General features: G+C 37.7%; 1 protein-coding gene across 2 annotated transcripts; it reads left to right on the top strand.

The window, feature by feature from the left end:
* The first annotated feature begins 4,919 nt into the window (after nt 1–4,919).
* On the top strand, nt 4,920–14,274 carry LOC132635946 (aminopeptidase M1-like). Of its 2 annotated transcripts, none has more exons than XM_060352564.1 (19): nt 4,920–5,271; nt 6,241–6,386; nt 7,201–7,303; nt 7,596–7,782; nt 7,854–7,947; nt 8,169–8,322; nt 8,427–8,531; nt 8,618–8,734; nt 8,869–8,982; nt 10,459–10,641; nt 10,779–11,061; nt 11,142–11,263; nt 11,338–11,435; nt 12,237–12,414; nt 12,498–12,612; nt 12,707–12,774; nt 12,922–12,996; nt 13,583–13,660; nt 13,853–14,274. In XM_060352564.1, exons 1-19 carry the CDS (start codon nt 5,050–5,052, stop codon nt 14,036–14,038), a joined length of 2,628 nt encoding a protein of 875 aa, XP_060208547.1. In that variant the 5' UTR covers nt 4,920–5,049; the 3' UTR covers nt 14,039–14,274. The 2 variants fall into 2 exon arrangements, with proteins under 2 accessions (XP_060208547.1, XP_060208548.1); XM_060352565.1 differs by lacking the exon at nt 4,920–5,271 and adding an exon at nt 5,455–5,506.
* Nucleotides 14,275–23,986: the final 9,712 nt, after the last annotated feature.

Raw genomic sequence — 23,986 nt, 5'->3', positions numbered from 1 at the left:
TGTTTCCATTTGACATTATTCATAGTGATTTGTGGACTTCTCCAATTTTGAGTTCTATGGGCCATCGTTATTATGTTCTGTTTTTGGATGATTTTACCAACTATTTGTGGACTTTCCCTTTGGCTAGAAAATCTGATGTTTACTCAAAATTCATGGATTTTAAGACCCATATTCTTACTCAATTTGAACGTCCTATCAAGAATGTCCAATGTGATAATGGGAGGGAATATACTAATAGTCAATTCGGAAAATTTTGTGCATCCAATGGGATGTCTTTCCGTCTTTCGTGTCCTCATACATCCTCTCAAAATGGGAAAGCAGAAAGAAAAATTCGTTCACTAAATAATGTCATCCGGACTCTTCTTGCTCATGCCTCCATTCCTCTGTCTTTTTGGCATCATGCATTGCAAATGGCGACGTATCTCATTAATATTTTACCAAGTAAGCTATTGGATCACAAATCACCTTTAGAGGTCCTTTACCAACGGAAACCATCTTATTCTCATCTCCGAGTCTTTGGGTGTTTATGTTATCCCCTTTTTCCGTCTACTACTATTCACAAGTTGCACCCTCGGTCAACTCCATGTGTATTTTTGGGATATCCACCAAACCATCGTGGCTACAAATGTTTTGATTTATCCTCAAATAAAATCATTATTTGTCGTCACGTTTTATTTGATGAGACTCAATTTCCGTTTTCCAAAATCCATACTCCGGCTCCCACCTCTTATGACTTCCTTGATGATGGCCTCTCTCCTTACTTGATCCATCATATAGCCGCCAGCCCTCCACCGCTGCCCTGTCCCCCTCCGTCGCTGCCCGTGACTCAGGACCACGCCGACCCCTCCCCACCTGGGCAGCAGCCTCCATCGTCCTCTATGCAAGACCAGTCCGCCCCTCTCCCCCACCAGCTTCCCACCACCCCGCAAAACTCGACCATTTCTCCACCTGTCCAGCCCAATACCCACACACGCATGATCACTCGTAGTCAGCGCGAGATTTTCAAACCCAAGCACCCATTTAATCTACATGCGGCGGTTACCAAGTCCCCCATACCTCGTAAACCGTTGGATGCGCTACGTGACCCGAATTGGAAATTGGCCATGGATGATGAATATGATGCTCTTATTAAAAATAAGACGTGGGATTTGGTACCCCGTCCACCTAATGTGAATGTTATTCGGTCTATGTGGATTTTTACTCATAAAGAAAAGTCTAATGGTGATTTTGAGAGGCATAAAGCCCGTCTTGTAGGTGATGGCAAAACACAGCAGGTTGGCATTGATTGTGGTGAGACTTTCAGTCCGGTCGTGAAGCCAGCAACGATCCGCACTGTCTTAAGTCTAGCTCTATCTAAACATTGGCCCATTCATCAGTTGGATGTCAAAAATGCATTTCTTCATGGCGAGCTCAAGGAGACGGTTTATATGCATCAGCCTATGGGTTTTAGAGACCCATCTCGTCCCGATTATGTGTGTTTGTTGCGCAAGTCCTTATATGGGCTTAAACAGGCACCGAGAGCTTGGTATAAAAGATTTGCTGACTTTGTTTCTTCCATTGGTTTTGCTAATAGCAGGTCTGACCACTCCTTGTTCATCTATCGCAAAGGGCACCACTTGGCTTACATTTTACTATATGTGGATGATATTATTCTTACTGCTTCTTCAGATGCTCTCCGCTGTTCTATTATGGGCCTTCTTGGCTCAGAATTTGCTATGAAGGACTTAGGTCCTTTGAACTATTTTCTTGGCATTGCGGTGACCCGTCACAAGGGTGGTATGTTTCTATCACAACGAAGTTATGCTACGGACATTATTGAACGTGCAGGAATGTCCTCGTGTAAGCCTTCTTCCACTCCGGTTGACACTAAACCGAAGGTCAGTGCCTCTTCTGGCAATCTGTGTGACGATCCCACTCATTTCCGGAGCCTTGCAGGTGCTCTTCAGTATCTTACCTTCACCAGACCGGATATTTCTTATGCCGTACAGCAGATTTGTCTTCATATGCATGCTCCACGAGTTACGCATATGCTTGCTCTTAAGCGGATTATTCGGTATATTCAGGGTACTCTTGATCATGGTTTGCATCTCTACTCATCTTCAGTTACTGATTTGGTTTCATACACTGATGCTGATTGGGGGGGATGTCCAGACACCAGACGCTCGACGTCGGGTTATTGCGTGTTTTTGGGAGATAATTTGATATCCTGGTCATCTAAGCGCCAACCTACTCTTTCCCGCTCTAGTGCGGAAGCAGAATATAGGGGGGTTGCTAATGTTGTCTCTGAATCATGCTGGATACGTAACCTCCTCTTGGAACTACATTGTTCGATCCCTAAGGCTACTTTAGTTTATTGTGATAATGTCAGTGCCATTTACCTGTCAGGAAATCCAGTCCAACATCAGCGCACCAAGCACATTGAGATGGATATACATTTTGTTCGTGAAAAGGTGGCGCGCGGCCACGTCCGTGTCCTTCATGTTCCGTCCCGATATCAGCTCGCCGATATTTTCACTAAAGGACTGCCACAGGTCTTATTTGAAGATTTTCGGGACAGTCTCAGTGTTCGTAAACCTCCCGTTTCGATTGCGGGGGTGTGATAAATAGTGTAAATATGTAGTAAAAGAATATTTTGTAAATCTTCTATTTTAGGTTAGTATAGTTTGTATCCTAATAGGACATTGTAAGTATGGTATATTTACCAACTCAATCAATGAGAATAATCACAGAATTAATCTCTTTCATTATAAGCTAATATTCATGACGTTTGGTAGGTAGCCAAAATTATCCCGGGATTATAATTCCGGGACTAATTTATCCCATCTCTTGGGATTATTTTATACCATCTAAAAGATGGTATAAAATAATCCCAGGATAAGTGGGATAAGAAGGGATATCACATCTTTTAAGTTGAGATGCATTTTATATCTTGTTTGGTACAAGGTATAAATTTATACCTTCCACCAAATATGGTAATATTTGGCATGAGTCTTCGACTTATAAGAAGGACAAATTCTAAATAATATTTGCGCATTAAGGAGTCTCATAAACCATTTCTTGGTATGCTCAGAAGAGTAAACAATTAATAAAAATAAAAGCAAAAATATATATTTTATGATCATCATATTATGTAGTATATTTTTTCTACAACCACATTGGACAAACTTGTGAAAACTTTTAACCAAAGTTACTATATTACTACTACATATAAGCAAGAAAATGTGGAGTTTTTGTAGTACTCACAGTGTCATTTTTGTAATTTGACATGTGTTGTTGATTTGTTGTTCAAATTTAAGATTTTGTCTTATTCCTCTTTTATGTTGCTCTTAATTTAGTTTAGTATTACTTTAATTGCCATCACATAATTTGGTAAAGAAGAAAAAATACTTTTGAGATATTTTGCAAGACTAATTAAATTCCCCCCCCCCCCCCCCCCCCTCCCCTACCTACTATTTTGCGTTGCATGTACTGATATTTTGTCACTAATTTTCTACGTGGTAAACAAACATGTGTTGCTTGTATTATTTTATTTATAAGCTTCGTCAACAAAAAATAATCTTAAAAAATATAATGATCCATGTAGGAGTGCAACTATTCAAGAAATAAAATAACTAACAATTCATATATTTTTTGCGTAGTTTTCAAATATAAAGTTTTTATTTTAATGATTTGAAAGTATTATAAGTCCACATAGTTAGTAGATCAAAATATTTAAAAAGTAAGAAAAATTATAGTAAAAGAAAAACGGTCTGACTACCCAAATAGTAATACCTTCACATAAAATGACACGGAAGGAACACTTTTTTTCCTTAACAAAAAATGAAATCTGAAAACATATTATGCTAGCTATAATAAACTAAGACAATCAGACACTTGTGCATATTCCTTAATTAATAATTCCGTCTTCTAAGATGAGTATTGCTAACATGTAAAGATATTTGCAAGTTTATTTATAGATCTTATTCTCCTATCTTAAACTCAAAAACTATAGCTACCACTAACAATATTGCTTGTGCAATCCTCTAGAGATTTTAGAATTTAACATTACTATGAATAATTTGTTGAGTTTTTATATGATGAGCTTGCTATTGAAAGTATACCTTTATGATAGCTAATAAATCAATGAATATATTTTTGTGTTGTTTATTAATTTGAGCTTAAAATCGATCGTCCTATTTGTTCTTTCTTCTTGGAATGTTTTGCAAAAAAGTTTAAAGACGGTCTATTTGATGTTGAATTTCAACAGTAGATATTGAAATATCCAATGTAATAAAGAAAAATAAAGAAGACAAACATTTGCAAACAAATTAATGATTAGCTTCGTCAACAGACTGTTGCTTTGTAATGCATAATTTCATTTCCCGTTAATTATAACACAACTTATTCACTATTAATAAATCATATTTTATTTATTTATTTGAGGTTGAAAAATCGTGCCAACATTTCTTGAACACTCAAATATCTTTTTGCAATAATTGGTTAGTCAACATAGATTTAATTCAGAAAGAATAAGTGAAATTAATCCAACATATGATAAAGTTCAATTTGAATTATTGGACACTATATTCTCAAAAACATTCAATGAAATTAAAAAGAGAAGAGCTCTTATATCATGAATTTATTTGAAAATAAAAAGAAATTCTTCTCAAATACTTTTATATTATGATTTAGTTTTTAGGAGTTCGTAGAGAATGTCCAACTACTCCTTCAATAACTTTATGTCACAAAAAGCGAAAAAAATAATTATAAATTTAATTTTAATGTTAGTATTGAGTTTGCGCTTAGCACGGGCCAAGTGACACTAATATATATAATAAAAAAGAAAAAACAAATTGGACAAACTAGTGAAAATTAGAAAATAGGAACATGCTTTTTACTCTTATGAAAAGAAAACTTACAGTATGAAATAGTAGGTACTAAACTTCTACACAACACACTTGATAGTAAAATCCACATCTCTATATATACTAGACAACTTCTTCATGGTAGTAGTCATCCCGAGCCAAGACTTATAACACAGAGAAAAAACCAAACAAACTTGATTGAACAATGGAGAACAAGTATGATCAATTCAAAGGACAACCTCGTCTTCCTAAGTTTGCTGTCCCAAAGAGGTACAATTTAAGGTTGAAGCCTGACCTTGTCACCTGTAAATTCACTGGCTACGTTGACATCTCTGTTGATGTTGTCTCTGACACCAAATTCATTGTCCTCAATGCTGCTGAACTATCTGTTGACCCCAAGTCTCTTCACTTCAAATCTTCAAACAAGGTGACTTTTACCCTTTTCAAGATTGAGCATTTTTTACCAACAAGTAATTTGATATGTTATCTTTTGTTGTTTGTTGTTTGTTCTTGATTTTATTATTAGCTGTTGTTTCCTTTGCTTTGGTTACTGTTTTATTTGTTGTTGTGCTTTTCTTGATTGACCCTCGAGCATTTCTTCACCAACAAGTAGTTTGATATGTGATCCTTTGTTGTTTGTTCACTTCAAATCTTCAAACAAGGTGCTTTTCTTGATTGACCCTTTTTCAAGATTAAGCCTTTTTTGACCAACAAGTAGTTTGATATGTTATCTTTTGTTGTTTGTTCTTCAATGATATTATTACCTGTTGTTTCCTTTACTTCTGTTACCGTTTTATTTGTTGTTGCTACTGTTCTCTTCAAATCTTCAAACAAGATGCTTTTCTTGATTGAGCCTTTTTAAGATTGTCCCTTTTTTGACCAACAAGTAGTTTGATATGTTATCCTTTGTTGTTTGTTCTTCGATTTTATTATTACCTGTGGTTTCGTTTGCTTCGATCCTCACTTGTGGGATCGAAAGAAATGTTAATAGGTTTATAGGCTACATGGGCTCTCCCACCTATCAGACTAGTCTTTTGGGTTGGGCTCTCCTGTTTGGTCTATAACATTGGTATCAGCACCAGTTGATCCACGCATGGGGCCGCGACTCGGAGTGGTGGCTCTATAACATTCGGTTATCGTTTTATTGGTTGTTGCTACTATTCTCTTCTATTCTTAGCATGGCTTCTTTAGTACTGTATTTCCTCTTCATACTTGATTTTGATATGCTTTACATGAGCCGAGGGTCCATCCAAAACAACCTCTCTACCTTTAGGGGTAAGGCCGCGTACACACTAACCTCCCCATACCCCACTTGTGGGATTATATTGGGTATGTTGTCGTTTTTTTTTTTGTTGTTGTTTGTTTTATTGAACACGTGTCTTTTTGTGTGTTATAGGTATTTGAAGCGTTGGAGGTGCGGTTGATTGAAGAGGATGAGATAGTGGTGGTGGAGTTTGGAGAAAGTTTGCCACTTGGTGTTGGAGTTCTGAGTATGGCCTTTGAAGGAACGCTCAATGACAGGATGAAAGGGTTTTACAGAAGGTATTTTGTTTTTCCCATGTTTGGACAGAACAACGAAACATTTTTTTTTATTGGGTTTGTTTTGAGAGAATTTGTTTCTGTTCTGTTGTAGTGATGATTTGATTATGTTTTTCCAAGTATAGATGGTTATTGATTGCTCATGCTTATGCCATCCGTTTCCATTCATAGAATCTAGGATTATCTTGTTTATGATTTTCAAAGACCCCATTGGTCTTTAATTCTAATTAATGCACTCATAAGAACCTGACAATCCCCCGTATGGAGCCACCGTCGTTTCGTCTGGCATGTACTCTCAGGTCACCACCACTTGTTATCGTGGAATTCTGATGAAGAATCGCCCTTACGCGGTGAACGAACTCATACTAACGCTAGGACTTGTCACAAGCTAATTCCGAAATGGAAGGAGTCTACTCAACTTCACAAAACATTATTTTTTGGTGTTATCTTTTATATTTACAAAGGATCTTTATCTGGGTGTTATAATATATTAGGCTGATAATTGATTAAGTCAAGATATCATTGAAAGGATAATACCTGCTTCCATAAGCTCAGTCTGGAAGGTATGTTGGCAAGTTGCCTAAGTAACTCTGTCGTGGCCTAACTCTATTAGTTCTATAATGTAGCCTGTTGACTAGGCAGCTAGTATATCAATCCAACATGTTTCTTCCCTATCAATTGGTAGTAGTCCTTTCGTGATCTTAGCTGACAGAAAAACAAGATAGGAAAATGTTGCACTTCTCTTTACGTATACTTCATTGTGATTGTGATTGTGCTATCTGTAGATCGCTTAACGGTCTTGATTGGCTTTTTGCAGTACCTACGAACATAATGGGGAGAAAAGGAACATGGCTGTTACCCATTTTGAACCAGCTGATGCCAGGCGTTGCTTTCCGTGCTGGGATGAACCTGCTTGTAAGGTATTGTCAGCGCATGGCCATCTTTGGTATTTTCACGTGTGCACTTTTCTCTTTGTTTATCTACTCCGTAATCTTAATTGCTATTGCCAGCAGCTGTTTGTTAGATATTCATCATACGTTAGCTATCAGTGCGACAAAGCACACATGAACGTGATCTAATAACTTCTGTCTTTTTTTTTTTTTTAAATCTTTGTCAAGTATTTTATTTGCTCCTTACAAAATTTAGTTCTTCTAGTTTTGTTAGGAATCAGGTTTTATTTTTCCTTTGTCTTACTTGATATGAATAATCCAGGCCACCTTTAAGATTACACTTGAAGTACCATCGGAACAGGTAGCTCTCTCTAACATGCCAGTTGAAGAAGAAAAAGTGACGGGGAATCTTAAAACAGTTCATTATCAAGAGTCTCCAATCATGTCTACATACTTGGTGGCATTTGTGGTTGGCTTGTTCGACTATGTTGAGGATCATACATCTGATGGTACATATTCTGGTATTAATGACTATGTCTCTGACCATTTCCTGTCAGTAAATTAACATCACTTTGTGCAGGAATTCCTGTTCGAGTATACTGTCAGGTAGGAAAGGAAAATCAAGGGAACTTCGCATTACACATTGCTATCAAAACGCTGCCCCTCTTCAGAGAGTATGCTTCACTTTGTCTAAATATGTTTGTCCTTTTATTTATGGAAAAGGGAACTATTGAAGAAGAGGGATCATGGAAGCCTTAGTTTCTAAATATTTGTATTGATAATGTACCGTTATTCCAGTTTAAGTTTCTTTTTTGGTTTGGCGAGGGTGGGTGGGTGGGGGTTCTGGACAACTGCTTGAAAATGTATTCTAATTTGAGGACTAAAATACTTGCAGGTACTTTGGTGCACCATATTCACTACCCAAATTGGACATGATTGCCATTCCTGATTTTGCTATGGGCGCGATGGAAAATTATGGTCTAGTTACATACCGAGAAACAGCATTGCTTTATGATGATAAGCATTCTGCCGCTGCTAACAAGCAGAGGGTAATATATATTTGTTGGAACTTGGTTGGCTGCTTATGATATGTGGTATTAAACTGACTTATTTCTATCTTGCACCTGTTGAATAAAATTTGGGTTTTCTTCAGGTTGCAACTGTGGTGACTCATGAGCTTGCTCATCAGTGGTTTGGAAATCTTGTAACAATGGAATGGTGGACACATCTATGGCTGAATGAGGGTTTTGCAACATGGGTATGCTGCTTTTATTTGAAGTGTATGCTTTTGTTCATTGACTGGGTCGCAAAGCTGTTCATTCTAATTCTCTGGTCGGCATTCAGGTGAGTTATTTGGCGACTGATAGCTTGTTCCCAGAATGGAAGATTTGGACTCAGTTTCTTGAAGAGGCCACTGAGGGACTTCGTCTAGATGGGCTTGCAGAATCCCACCCCATTGAGGTGTGAAACAACTTCTGATTTGGTTCTTGTATTGTGCTAAATGCAAGATGCAATTTTTTGTTTATTCTCCAATTTTTGACATCTTTAGTTGTGCTACCTTTAGAGTTTATACAAATCTTATTTTGTCTTACCAGGTTGACATCAATCATGCCGGAGAAATTGAAGAAATTTTTGATGCAATTAGTTATAAAAAAGGTGCATCGGTCATCCGGATGCTACAGAGCTATCTTGGACCTGAAAGTTTCCAGGTTTGCATTTCCATTATTTACTATATTAACATTCTTTTCCACTGTCTTCATTTCAACCCTTTTTTGCTTTATTTCTCTCCTCCCATCTGTTGTGCTATTATTGACATATACTAGTTACTTGGTCTGATGAAAAAAAAATATATACAGTTACCTGACAAACACTTGTGTGTCAGAAGCTGAAGATGGAAAGTGGGATGGTGGAATTAGAAGAAGAACTATACCATTCAGTGCGACGACCTTTTTTAATATGTTATCTTCCCTTACTAGTGAGGCTTGCAAAGTATTGTTAATAGAAACTTTTGACAGACTTCTCTACTGAGTTACACTAAAACTTCGCTCGCCCTTAATTATTACTCCGTCCCATTTTATGAGCAGGTGTTTGACTAGGGACGTAATTTAAAAAATAAAGAAGACCTTTGACATGTAAGACAAATACACACACACACATATATGTATATAATGTGTGTGTGTGAAGTACCAAATTTATCCCGGTGAGAGTTCCACATCTTTTTTCATTTTCTTTCTCCTTCTATATAAACGGATGAACTTTTATGCCAAGGGGTTAAATGTAGATGATAAGATTAAATAATTTCCAAGAAGAGTATGATGTCATTCTATTTGGGAGGACAATGTGTCACATAAAATGGAATAGAGGAAGTATTATATATAAGGCCTTCTCAGAATGGTTTTGACCTTACTATGGGGGTTAACTGTTATATTTGTAATGAAATCGCATTAATCTAGATTTTGTGATGAAAGGATACTGGTATCTTCCAATATTAATTGCCTAGTAAGAAAATAGTCCTTTCTCTTTTCTATATTTTTGAACTTTAATGGGCATCATGATGATTGAATGAATACTGCCGTTGACCTTCATTCTTAAAGCAGCAGCCATTAATTTGTCAAAAGAGAAACCACGCCACTCATTGACCACCCATCATAAATATATGTTCTATCTTTTTTTTTTTTTTTTTTGGTAAAGTAATAAAATGTCATTAGAAAAGCGTCAAGAAGATGCAAGGTTACAGATGAGCAAAAAGCTGCTTCAAACAAAACATGAAGCAGACTTAGCAAAAACCTGTAAACAGTCTACAGAAATCCCATCTCTACTGTACTAGAGAAAATGAGCTAACAAAATCTAGAAAGTTATCCACACTGTTTACAGGGGCAAAAAAGTGCCAACTGAAAAGACTAACTAAACACCTAGACTTTAAAATGCAAATAGGAGTTGAGATTCCATCAAAGCATCTGCTGTTTCTCTCCTTCCATAGGGTCCAAAAAATTACTGCTGGGATCATTCTCCAAATCCTTTTGATGGATTTGTCAACTCTCCAGAGTATCCAGCTAGCATAGGCATCTGTGAGGCTGAAGGGCATTACCCATTGGTTCTAAATTTTCTTTCCAGAATATCATGTAGCTGTTGCTTGCTTGTATGGACTAATGAATTTTGTCTCTTGTAATATTTCATCAAACCAGAGGGCACTTGCTTCATACATAAAAAGATATGCTTGCTCAAATGCGAAGACAGAGGATTTATGGTCTGCCCTTCAGGAGGAGTCTGGTGAACCTGTGAACAAGTTGATGAACTCCTGGACAAAGCAAATGGGTTACCCAGTTGTCTCTGTCAAGATTAAAGACCAAAAGCTGGAGTGTGCGCAGGTTATCTTGTTTCTAACCTATGTGTTTGGTTTCTCTCCCACTCAATAATTTCCATTACCCAAGTCTACTCTTCTCCATACTATGAGCTCTTTAAGACTCCTTTCAGGCCTGATAATACTTGTGTTTCTATGCAACAGACACAATTTTTACTGAGTGGTTCTCATGGTGATGGGCAATGGATAGTTCCGTTAACAGTCTGTTGTGGCTCTTATGAAGCTCGTAAAAACTTCTTAATGCAAGGAAAGTCAGAAGCCCTTGATGTAAAGGACTTATTAGGCTCTTCTTCGTCTAAAGGCAATCCCTGGATTAAAGTTAATGTGGACCAGACAGGTTTTTATAGAGTTAAATATGATGATGAGCTATCAGCTAGACTCAGACATGCTATAGAGAGCAAGTGCTTGTCAACAAATGACAAATATGGTAATTACTGCATTTTTTTAACATTATTTTTATTAAACAGTTAAAATCGACTGCTGATGGGATTGTGTTTTCCTGAACAGGCATTTTGGATGATTCATATGCCTTATCTATGGCGTGTCATCAGTCTTTGTCATCTTTGCTTGCCCTGATGGCTTCTTTCAGGGAGGAGCTCGACTACACTGTTCTATCAAATCTAATAAGTGTAATTTGACTACTTCACTGACCTCTTTTAGGTATTAGTGTGGTCAGTCTAACTGTTCTCCGTTCTTCATGCAGATAAGTTACAATGTTTCAAGAATTGCAGCTGATGCTGTTCCTGACTTGCAAAATCACATAAAGTTGTTTTTCATCAATCTTTTCCAGTTATCTGCAGAGTATGTTACTTATTTTTTGAAAGTACAACGTACATTACTGTACCTTTGTATTTTTGGTCGTCGCATCCAAAGATGCAAGTCATGTGAATTCCCATATTAAAGTTCAAGGGGGAAAGAAGACCTGAGCTCTGGGGTGGTGGAAGCAGTGTAAAAGAAAGATAAAAAGGCACATAGTTGCAATGATTTCGACTCGGTGTGTTATAAGCGTAGATAGATGAACGTCTAATAGCTAAATCTATTGGACATAGCAGAGAGCAACATAAATCAGAACAGAATTATGCCTGCTCTGGCTTTCTTGACATTCATGGGTCAACCTATGACAAGAAAATCAAGCCAAGCCCTGACCCGCCTAAATGGAATTCATATCTCCTTCGTCTCAATTTCTATTCTCTGAGAGTAGTTCTTGACAAAAGATGACTTAGAACTTCTTGCATCTTGTTATCTTTTGTCTAGTAGCTCTACTGCTAAGTTCGGAGGACTTGGGAGCTGTTAATAAGCACTAAAATCAATTTAGAGATAATAATTTATTTCTAATTAGATATCTTTTGCCTATCCCCAAAAAAAAGATATCTGCTGCCAGTAACGCCTTAGAAAAGAATGAATGCGTGAACTGGTGTATTACAAATTCGTCATGTTTACCCTTTATTCATCACCAATAGAAGAATTTTGAGAGAAGAAAACTTGTTCAGTAAGCTGGAAGAGAGGGATTTTGGTCTGTAGGTCCTGGTTGATCATTAATCTGATTTTTCCGGTGTGGCAACAAAATATTTGCTTCTAATTGGACTTCCCTTTTATCAACAGGAGACTTGGTTGGGATCCTGAACAAGGGGAAAGCCACCTAGATGCCTTGTTGAGAGGGGAACTTCTGAATGCTCTGGCTGCCTTTGGACATGATGAAACAATAAATGAAGCAATCAGGCGCTTCCACATATTTTTGGATGACAGAAACACAGCTGTCCTTCCTCCTGACTTGAGAAGGGTTACAACACTTGATTATATTAAAACTCAGAAGTGATTTCTTCTTTACCTTACACAGATTGTGATCCCTCCTTCCGTCTGCAGGCTGTTTATGTAGCTGTGATGCAAAGGGTCACTAAATCAGATAGATCAGGGTTTGAAGCTCTTTTAAGAGTTTACAGAGAGACTGACCTTAGCCAGGAAAAGACACGAATTTTAGGTGAAGTTATCTATCAACTCATGCCAAATGTGACATTACATGTTTTTGTTATCAGTTGATGTTCAACCAATAAGTGCATTCTCTTGTTCTATAGGTGCATTGGCATCTTGCAAGGACCCCGAGATTATCCTTGAAGTTCTCAACTTCTTGTTAAGTTCTGAGGTATTCATGATTTTTAGGGAGCACTGGGTTCTCTCTCTCTGTCTCTCTCACACTCATGCATGGAAAGAGAGAGAGAGAGAGAGAGAACATGTATTGTTTTTTTGACAAAAATGTTCTGACAGTATTCTATGGCTTGGAAATTTTCAGGTACGGAGCCAAGATTGTGTTTTAGGTCTTGCAGTTAGCCTTGAAGGCCGTGAAACTGCCTGGAAATGGTTGCAAGTGAGTTTTCCCTTTCCTAGAAATATTGCATTCTTCGAGTTATTTGTATTACTACTTTCAAATAAGATACCTTGAAAAAGTGCTCGTAGTAAATTGTACTTCCTCTGTTTCAATTTGTTTGAACCTATTTTCTTTTTAGTCCGTGCCAAAATGAATGACCTCTTTCCTAATTTGGAAACAAATTCACTTTATGAATGATTTACAGCCACACAAATTTTCAAGGCTTATTTTGAACCACAAGTTTCAAAAGTCTTCCCTCTATGTTAAATGTCGTGCCCAGTCAAATGGGTTCATATAAATTGAAATGGAGGGAGTATTAAACTGTAACTTGTAAAATTTGTAGGTTGTAAGAGTGAGGAATTCACGTTAGTTCAAAGTGCAATTATAACATTAGGAGGAAGTGCAACATGTTCTTATAAAATTACTATTATAGGAAGTGCGACATGTTCTTATGAAATTACTAGCTCAAAATGCTGCATTTCATAACTGATAGATTGCTCAGGAAGATGCAATGAGACATACATTCTTGCTGCAATGAGACATGCATTCTTGATTCTTTGTTTCCTGATAAATTGTTTGAATACAGGATAAATGGGATCATATCCACAAGACTTACGGCTCTGGATTCCTATTGACCCGCTTCATCAGTGCAACAGTGTCACCGGTTTGTTTCTGCTCCCTTGCTATCTTTCTTAGGCATTTGCATGTAGTTGCTTACTATTCTAGGACAACTTTTTTCAAAAGCTGTATCTGTTGCTTCTGCCTTGTAATGAGATCACAAGAATGGAAGCAGATTGACGGATCACTCCATTACATATCGCCTTTGATCTTTTGGCTCAATCTTTCTTTTCTTCAGTTCTCGTCCTATGAGAAGGCAAAAGAGGTTGAAGAGTTTTTTGCTAGCCGTACCAAGCCGTACATTGCAAGGACGTTGAAGCAAAGCATCGAGATGGTTCACATTAATGCAAACTGGGTTCAGAGCATTCAAAAAGAGGAGAATCTTTCCGAGGCAGTGACGGAGCTAGCATACAGGAAATACTGAAGTCGCTTTTGTTGATCTTAATGCCCCCTTTAGGGAGCTTCTAGCTTCTTGTTAGCAAGTTAAACATGGTACTTTTTAAAATGGTTGTCTAAGAAAAAAATGAAAAAAATGAAAAAACAGAGTACTCTGATGATCTGCCGTCGATCAAACTATAGGCGGTTTTACATATTTAATAAATGTTCATACTTGACAATCACCCTTTAGATGCAATATTAATTAATCTGGTTTTTAGCATATTTTAGCAGTTTCAGTTGCCAAATTGCTTGTCCTTCCAGTCTCCCTTTGGTGGCTTGAGAATTTCATATCCTACATCTCGTTTCTTGATGTATATAATGTATTTTATTTGTTGTATTTTAATTTGACAGTCGCTGAGTGATATGATAATTCTTCTATGTGTAAAAAAATTATGTTGTTACATAGTTGGTAGTCACAGGATCCAACTGAATGATCTGATGAAGTGCTTCACCTAATTTGCACCAGAGACTCAAATGTTCCCTGAGGCAACTGTGGAAATTCATTTAGGCCACACTTAGAATCATGGACCATCATGAAAACTCCTCCACAACCATCATCCCTCAGACCCTCACTAATAAAGGAACAATATTGAGCAAGAACTGTTGATCCTAAAATGGGATTAGCTCGTTATTGAACTCTTTTTAAGCCACAACCAGAGGCGTTTGGAACATATATTTTATGGGTTTAACTAAGCCCATCATTTTTTAACGGAGCATATCAAAAGATACCTTTCGATGTGCAATGAGTTCAGTAGTAAGAATCTTGAAAGTTGAATCCATCAAAGTCTAAATCTTTGATACGCCTCGACCTACAAATTAAATCCAGTTTGATGACTGAATGATGAACGGGACTCTTATCTAGCTTCTTCCTTTATCATATAGAGGAGATGGGTTGGATTGAATACCATAGTTCTTCAATTGAGTCAACTTATCCTGTCTATACTCTGAAACCCACATACAAAGTATAAGAAGATGCATATTTGAATACATTTAAGAAGAGGTCTCTCTATTCTCTCGTTACTGTTTCCAACAATGTCAAGTAATACTGAGGCAAATAACCTCACAGAGCAATTAACTCGGAGGAATAATGTATGTTCCTACTTCAAACAGCTAAAGGAAGAAAACTACATACAGAGGATTGAACAAGTACTACAATACATACAGTAAGCTACTCTAATGAAAACCTTTGTCCCAGAGTCCCCCGGTAAAAATTAAAAGGGCTGGCTATATTGAATCATATGAAGTCAATACTGCGAACCTATAAATGGAAACGGCTGATTGAGAGATCAGTTATGTTAGGTTTTGGTCTTAAATTTTCTTTGGGCTTTCAAGTCCACAACAATCACTGTTATGTTGTCGTTGCTGCCCTTTTGAAGAGCTCGATTTGACAGGCATTCTGCTGCTGCCTGTGCTGCTGGATCAATTCCTTGGCCCCTTTCCAAGGGAAGCGTTCCACCGTTCTTTTTATGCCAGAGGAGTATGCGCTTGCGAGCCAAATCACACACTTCTTCATTTGACATAACATCCCATACACCATCACTTGCAAGGATAAGGCATTCGTCCTCCTTGGTTGGAGGTATGATCATTACTTCTGGATCAGGAATTATCCACGGCTTCAAGTATCTATCTCCTGCAACCAAGAACCAAGTAAAATGTAAAGGAAATAAGGAGAGGTATTAGCAGGATTGGAGCAAAAGGTTCATGCAAACCGGGTATATATTTTTCCCAATAGACATAGAATGTTATTTTCCCTAAGAAATTTTGAGGAGAAGAGAAGGGGGAGGGGGGGCGTGAAGAAGAAGAAGAAGGGGCCGGGGAGTTGCGCAAAAATAAGTTTCTTTAATTTAAAAAGATTATTTTTTTTGGTAAGTTACTTTACTCGCTACTTTTTATATTATAATATTTTTTTGTCACATCAGCTTTTTGGGTGGTATTAGTTCACTCGATCAGTTGGAGTACGAACTTGACTTTTCAGGACAAGTTTAGGGTGCAATCTATATCTTTTCCCTCCTAATTTAGAAAACATGAGCAATGTCAATTGTTAACACTCTAAACCTATATTCACGTTGAAGGGAAAAGACCATTGTTTGACAACATAAAATTTCTATTTTAAAAAGAAAAAGAACAAGAATTTGTAATTTTTCTTCAATGATTCTTTAAGTAAAAAATTATTTGTTACGTCCCGTATTTTTATACATTGGGACAACCCGGATTAACTATGACAAGTAAGGGCCAAGACTATTCCGGGATTTGAAGTCGGGACTTTTGACCTTTGATTTTATTTTGAGACATAAGTTATATATGAAATTGTGGGCATTGAACACTTAGGAAAAATTGGGATCACAATTCATAAAATTGGAATTAAAAATGTGGTACAAAAATCCCATTGTGGCCGTGTAGACCCTTAAATGGCCCACACAAATTTTGTGATCAATTTTAATTAGTCCACCACTTGTGTGGGCCATGATCACTTGTACAATACATGTGGACTTAAAAGATGACCAAGAGTTCATCTTTCTCTCATTCACCACTCAAAGAAATATCAAGACTTTGGAGAGCAATACTCCCTCCAACCTCACGACTAGAGCCATGGAAAACCAAGTCCCATTTTTGCCTCTCTAAAAATTATTTCTTTGATACAAACCCACTATATTGAAGTCCCTAAGTAACGTGGAAGCATCGTTTGGGTCATCCAACCATTAGTTGTGCCTATTTGCAAACCCTAGCCTATTGGTGGAAGTGAAGAACAAAGGTAAGTTTTGCTCTTGTTTATGTGTTGTGGACGTTTAATTCATGTTGTAGTATGTTAAAATGGATAAAAATCATGAAATATGAAATGTTGAAGTTGGGTCTTGTGTTGGGTGTGTTGACCGTGTGAAGTATATGTGTGTGGTGTGGTATTGGGTTGATGAATTAATTGTTTGTAGCATATTTGATTGTCGTAGAGTGAAGAAGAAAAAAAAAATCATCAATATATGTATATATGTGGGTAATGTAGCCGTGTATAGCCCACATGTTAGGCAAGGAATGAATTAATGTCGCTTAGCGTTTGAATGGTTGTTGCGATGACTTTTATGTTGGAAAGGAGAGTTTAAGGTCCCGAATTGATATAGTAAGCGTTGCGGACTGATTTGGAGAACTTGGTGCACTTAATGCAATCCTTATATATAAGAATCATTAACATATGTATATGTGTAGTGTGGACGAATGTGAGTCTTATAATATGTCGAAGATCGTGTTACTATCGTTTAGTATTTTAGTTATCGTCGATATGAATTCTAGTTGGAAATAAGTGTTTAATGACTCAAGAATGATGTTGAGATGGTTGGGGCTGTTTTGAGGCTTATTGTGCATTGATGTAATTTGTATATTTTATGAGAATGACATCGATATATTGTGGATCGTGATACAAAACATGACTTGAAAATGAGGAAAGAAAATAGGGGGCTGCTCTCGGCTAAGGGGACTGTTTTCGGCCACTTGGAGAAAAAAAAATTTGATTGTTGGAAAAATTATGTGAATTGTTTAGAATGTTCTTGAATGTTGTTAGTATGGATTTGGGTTAATAATCGAATGTACGAACGATATTGTGGCTTGAAAGTAAGCCATTGAATTGAATAATTGGAAATTTGTCGAATGATGAAAAAGAGAGCTATTAATGTTATTTTGCCTTCCGAATTGATTATCGATGTTGCTAGGTTGGTTATTGTGGTTGTTGTTGTTGATTTTGAGCGAGTTAAATTCTCGGGATGGCCTATTTACAGGGGAAATGCTGCTGAATTTTCTGTAGAATTTAATGATTAGTTGGAATGAATGGCTTAAGTGCCTATGTTTAATATTGGATATTCGTTGGTATATTTGTTGACCTTGGGGAGCCCGAGGCGTATATTGGAATTTACTTTAGATTGGCCATCTTGGAGTGCGTACGAGGTATGTAAGGCAACTTCCTTTCTTTTTGACATGTCTTAGTTTTACATAGGCTAAATTAGAGCCTTAAGGAAATTCCAAATCCGAAATCCGAGCATGTTATGATCCGTATATGTTCTTTGGCACTCTTATGTATGATTTGATGAAATATGAACCCTTATGTCTTTGAAATAATCGTTTTCCGAATTTTGCATAAAAAGGGTTCACTTTAAAGAAGTTCGTAATTTTTGGAATGCCATATCTTTCACAAACATGCTCGGATTACTCTAATATTTTTGTAGAAGTCTATATGACATATGATATTTATGTTTTCCATAGGCGGGCCCGACTCGGGTAAATACCCACCCGTGGGTCCCGCGACTTTCCTTTATGAAATCCGGAGAATCTTTGAAAGAATTTAGTATGACTATTATTTCGATTTTCAAATATGATCATTTTGCTTATGTTTGAATTTATGATAGTGATTTTATGCATATGACTACTCACGACTCTATTCGTGCATTCTGTTATTCCTTTCGCCGAGTCCCGGGCCGGTTCTGTTATCGTGCGCGTTTTGATACACTCCGGAGTTATGCTGTGTTTATGGTTCACCGAGCTACTCGCAAAAGAGGGTCGGGTTCCACTTATATTTGGTGTTATGCTGTGTATGGCGTTATGCGGTGATGTGATATGTGACGGGGATACGGAGATTTGAAACTTTCTGGTGTTATGCTGTGTTATGGCGCCATCGACGGGCGGGCGACCATATTCTTCTGTACCCTATGCATGACTTACATGTTTGAAACAAAACATTTTGATATGATTGGATTTGCACTTATGTTCGGCACTTCTGTTTCTTTTATGTCTCAGGTTTGTTTTCTGTATATTCTGCTTTGCATACTCAGTACATATCTCGTACTGACCCCCCTTTCTTCGGGGGGGGGGGGGGGGGGCTGCGTTTCATGCCCGCAGGTACAGATGCGCAGTTTGGTGATCCACCAGTTTAGGACATCCTCCTTTGCTGTTCGGAGTGCTCTTCTCACTTCAGAGCATATGTTTTGGTATACAGTTTCGTTCGTTGTCTATGTATTTGTTCAAGGGTACGGCGGGGCCCTGTCCCGCTATATGATTCGGTTGGTCTGTTTAGAGGTCTGTAGACATATTTGTGGGTGTGTGTGCCTACTTCTGTTCGATGTGTTTGTATGATTCTATTCGTTATGGCAGCCTTGTCGGCGTGCATTTGTATTTGTGTTTTGGGCCGTTGTGCCATTTGACAGCCTTGTCGGCTTTTGACATATTTGACAGCCTTGTCGGCTTTTTGGACATATTTGATAGCCTTGCCGGCTTTTCGATATATGTATATGCTTATGTTTGTGTCAGATACAGTTGGATACAGTTTGAGACGGCATATAGCAGTTATAGCCATATATGCTATTTGTATGTGATTCGATATGGATAGGTACGTTTGGGTGCCCAACTAGGGCGCCAGTCGCGGCCCACGGGACTGGGTCGTGACAGAAGTGGTATCAGAGCGGTTTGTCTTTGGGATGTCTACAGACCGTGTCTCGTAGGGTCTTGTTTATCGGTGTGTTGTGCACCACACCTATAAACAGGAGGCTACAGGAAATTATGGTGTTTTCTTTCTTTGAATCTTAGATCGTGCGATAGAGCCCGCTGTAGGAAATGGATTCCTTTTTGCTAACTTTTAATTTCAACTCGAGGACGGTGTCGACGTAAGAAAGTGACTGATGATATGGAAAGCTGCATAGTACTCAGGTAAGAAATGGTATGAAAAATGTATGTCGGGGAAGCTATTTGAAGTATGATGGAAATAGAAAGTTGAAGATTAAAAAGAAGAGTAAACAGGAAAATGTCACCAATGCCGTTTGAGTTAGGCATGTGAGGTAAATCTCGAAATTTCATACTTTTTATTGAAATTGTTAGCCCTGTATGGCTATGATACGATGTGATATGATGATATATATACGTATATGTGTTGGCCCTGTGAGGCATGGTTGGTATTTCCTGTGTACAGGTTTTGGGATAGTAAGAAATACAGAGGAACCTCTGCCCAAATTTTTCCAGAAATATAAAAAAGAGATCGAGATATGAGTTCTTAGTATGTCTTGAAAATTGATACCGATAGGGTAATCTATTATGTTGGATTAAAGTTAAGAGGTACCCTCCATGCCATTCGTAAGAAGCATTATCCTTGATTGGGAAATTTTATTTCGAGAAGGCATATAAGAGTAGCAAATTCGTAATTTATTTAAACGGACCAGAATATGTTCCAACCACATGTTGCTTCAGAAAAGCTTATGTGAAAGGCAAAAATGTCCAACGATTAAGTTCGGTTCATTTGAAGAGTACTAAATGTATAACAGACAGTTGGGGATTAAATGGTTCGCTTATGACTCAAAAGAAGTATATATATATATATATATATATATATATATATATGTATAAATATGGAGGTAATTATGTGAATTAAGTACTAAAGGATTTCGCGATGTTCGTCGGATTCTAGTGTTCTTTTGCTGGTGGTTGGAGAATGCTGTACAGTATTATTTTATCAGTCTTCGTCGACTAATTGGAGATGGAATTTGTGGAATAAAAACTTAAAGCCGTGGGCTGTTTAAAATTATATATGTATATGCATGAGAAGAAAAATATTGAGGATTTATAGGGGGCGACACGGTGACTATATAGTCCGAAAAGTAAAAGAATTCTCTCTAGATCGGGGTGGGACCCGCTACGAGAACGTTTTGAAAATATGTAAGACCCCGATTTGCCTTAAATTATGAGATAAAGGTTGTGCGGGGAAATTGATGCAATTATACCGACCTTAACGCGTCTAAAAACATTAAGGTTGTAAGGTTAAGCGTGTCAGGGCCAGAGTAATTCTGGGATGGGTGACCCCCTGGGAGATGTACAAAGATTTTCGCAAATATGGATATAAGAGACAAATAGGAAATTTGGAGTAACCTAAAAGGAAATTAAGGTACGTGGAATGATTAGAAACTTTATAAAGGTCGCGTGGGCTGAGACGGATTAGATTAGAAAAAGAAAAAAAAAAAAAAAAAGAGCAACGCAGCTCTAGAATTAGAGTGAGTTTGAACAAATGATTGCAGATGTCTTGTGAAAGAAATGACAGTGATATATGTATTTATGTATAGGACTCCCCATTTATGACTATGTCGACCGCTTGGTGAACCTTAATAGCTAGCGTTATAATATATGGGAGACATTAACAGAATAGAATTTGTGAGACAAAGTGAGAGGTATGGTACAGATGTTACGAAATGAACTGATATTTATTTTGCTACTGGTTGAGATATTTTGTCCATAGGTTCTCAGAATTCATAAAGAAAGACAGAATGACTAAACTCAAATTATTACGAATAGGTCTTTCTAATGATAAATAAGTATGGACTCATTCGCTCTTAGAAAATGGGATCAACTCCCCCACTGCGTATTGGTACTTATCGAGTATAGAATATGAAAGATTCTAGTACGACGATATTTTGGAAGGAAAAGAGAGTGATTGAGTATAAGATAAGGAGAACAAAATGCCAGAAAATTGAAAAGTAAGAAACCTATTTAAGCAGAGCCCCAAAAAGGGTCGACAGGCAAAATACGAAATTATTTGCGAAAACGAACTTAAGTGTAATAGTGCAGGGCAAAGGAAAACCTATGGCATGGAATGATGAATCATGCGATTATTAAATAATTTGACTATCGAGAAAATAGAACGACGGATAAGGAACGGGTATGAAGGAAGGATATGATTTTTAAAGGATAAATTGCTATATTAATTAAATTATTTGAGTGCCAGCTATCAGACAAGATTTTGTACTATATTATTGAGAACTTCATCACTTCGTAATTCTGTTAAGATCTCGTACGAAGGTAATCAAGTTATGGATTATAAAGGAAAAATATGGATACGGTATAAGCACAACCCCAAAAGAGGGGGAACGGATGAAAGTGAAGTAAAGTAAGTAGAAATAGAAACAATTGACACACAGAAGATTGAAACGATAAAAAGTTGACCTAGGTCTTCGACATAGACCGAGATACGCAGTTTTGGGGATTAGCCAGGTATTACAGAAAATTTGTGAAGGACTTTGCTCCTACTACGACATTATTTACGAAGGTAACTTAGAAGGCCGTGGAATTTCAGTGAACCGGTACGTGTGAATGCAGTTTCCAGTACTGGAGGGAAAAAAAATTTATTTCGGCTCTAGTCTATCTCTTCCCGAGGGCCAGTCGGGTATGTTACTTATTATGGTGCTTTTGGTATTGGGATAGGTTATGAATTAGTGCAGCACAGTTAAGTTATGGCCTAGGCTGCCCGGCAGTTTAAATCGCACGAGAGAAATTATCCCATACATAATCTGGAATTAGCCGCGACGATTCATGTTTTGAGAATGTGGAGGCATTACTTACATGGGGTCCACGCTGATATTATACGGACCATGAGAGCCCCAGTATATTTTTAAGCAAAAGGGAGCTAAATCTGCGGCATGAATGGCTTAAGTTATTGAAAGATTATAATGTCGATATTCTGTGTCATCCTGGAAAATCCAATGTGGTAGCTAATGCACTTAGCCGTAAGTCTATGGACAATTTGACTGATGTACATTTTGATGAGAAAGAATTGGTTCGTGGAAATTTATCAGTTAGCTAGCCTTGGAGTCCGTTTGGTCGATTCTGAAGACATTGGGATTTTGTTCGAGGAGTCGCCGAATCGTCGATTATGGAAGAGGTAAAACAGCATCAGTTTGAGGATCCTATCCTTGTACAGTACAAAGATATGACCTTTGATAAAGAAAAGACTTAGTTGAAATTTCGTCTGAAAGGGGTATTATTATTCGGAGGCAGACTATGTGTACCTGACGTTGCAGGGCTGTGATGATCAATTTTGGGCGAAGCACATAATGTTCGACATTCTATTCATTCTGAATCCACAAAAATGTATCACGATCTTAAATATTTATGTTGATGGGATGGTATGAAAAAGGGACACTGCAGAGTCCGTTGGCCAATGCCCAAATTGTCAGTAAGTCAAGATCGCGTATCAAAGGCCCGACAGATTGCTTCAGGAACTAGAAATTTCAGTTTGGGAACGAGGAACGATTCGCATGAACTTCATTATAGGCTTACCGCGGATACGATTCTATTCAGAGTATTGTTGACAGACTAATGAAATCAGCCCATTTTATTCCAGTCAGGACTACTTATTCGGCTGAAAGTTATGACAGAGTGTATATTAATGAGATAATAAGACTTCACGGGATTCCTATATCTATTATAATCGACTGAGGTGCTCAGTTTACGGCTAACTTCTGAAGTTTGTCCCAGGAAGGACTGGAGATTCAGATGAGTCATAGCACAATATTTCATCCTCAGTCCGACGGACAGGCCGAGTGTGCTATTCAGACACCGGAAGATATGCTATGGGCCTGTGTTATTGATTTCAGAGGTTGTTGGGGCGATCATTGTCGCTAATTGAATTTGTTTATAATAAAAATTGTTATCACTCCAGTATTCAGATGGCACCATATGAGACTTTGTATGGCAGGAAGTGCAGATCTCCGATTGGTTGGTTTGACGTGGGTGAGATTCAGTAATTGGTTCAGATGTGGTCCAGCAGGCAGTAGATAAAGTGAAACTGATTCGAGAGCGACTATTAGCGGCCCAGAGTCGACATAAATCTTATGCTGATAAACGACGTCGACCGTTAGAGTTTCAGATTGGCGATTAGGTATTTCTGAAAGTGTCACCTATGAAAGGTGTTATGCGATTTGGTAAGAAAGGAAAGCTCAGTCCGAGATATATTGGGCCTTATCTGATTATTCGTAAAATAGGCAAAGTGGCCTATGAATTGGATCTGCCAGCTGATTTGGGAGCGGTTCACCCGGTATTCCATGTTTCTACGCATCGTAAGTGTATTGGTGACCCTTCCAGAATTTTCCCTACAGATGATATACGGGTCACAGAGGAGCTGTCTTATAAAGAGCAGCCT

Source organism: Lycium barbarum, chromosome 4 (genome assembly GCF_019175385.1).
Source record: "Lycium barbarum isolate Lr01 chromosome 4, ASM1917538v2, whole genome shotgun sequence".
Classification (NCBI taxonomy): Eukaryota; Viridiplantae; Streptophyta; class Magnoliopsida; order Solanales; family Solanaceae; genus Lycium; species Lycium barbarum.
Note: the sequence above shows the minus strand (reverse complement) of the source record. Positions and strands in the feature narration are given on the sequence as shown.

Excerpts from the sequence above, each read along its gene's own strand:
- LOC132635946 (XM_060352564.1), top strand. The coding sequence starts at position 5,050 with ATGGAGAACAAGTATGATCAATTCAAAGGACAACCTCGTCTTCCTAAG. Across the intron at positions 11,062-11,141 it reads GTCAACAAATGACAAATATG|GCATTTTGGATGATTCATAT; the intron begins GTAATTACTGCA and ends TTTCCTGAACAG. Across the intron at positions 12,775-12,921 it reads ACTTCTTGTTAAGTTCTGAG|GTACGGAGCCAAGATTGTGT; the intron begins GTATTCATGATT and ends GGAAATTTTCAG.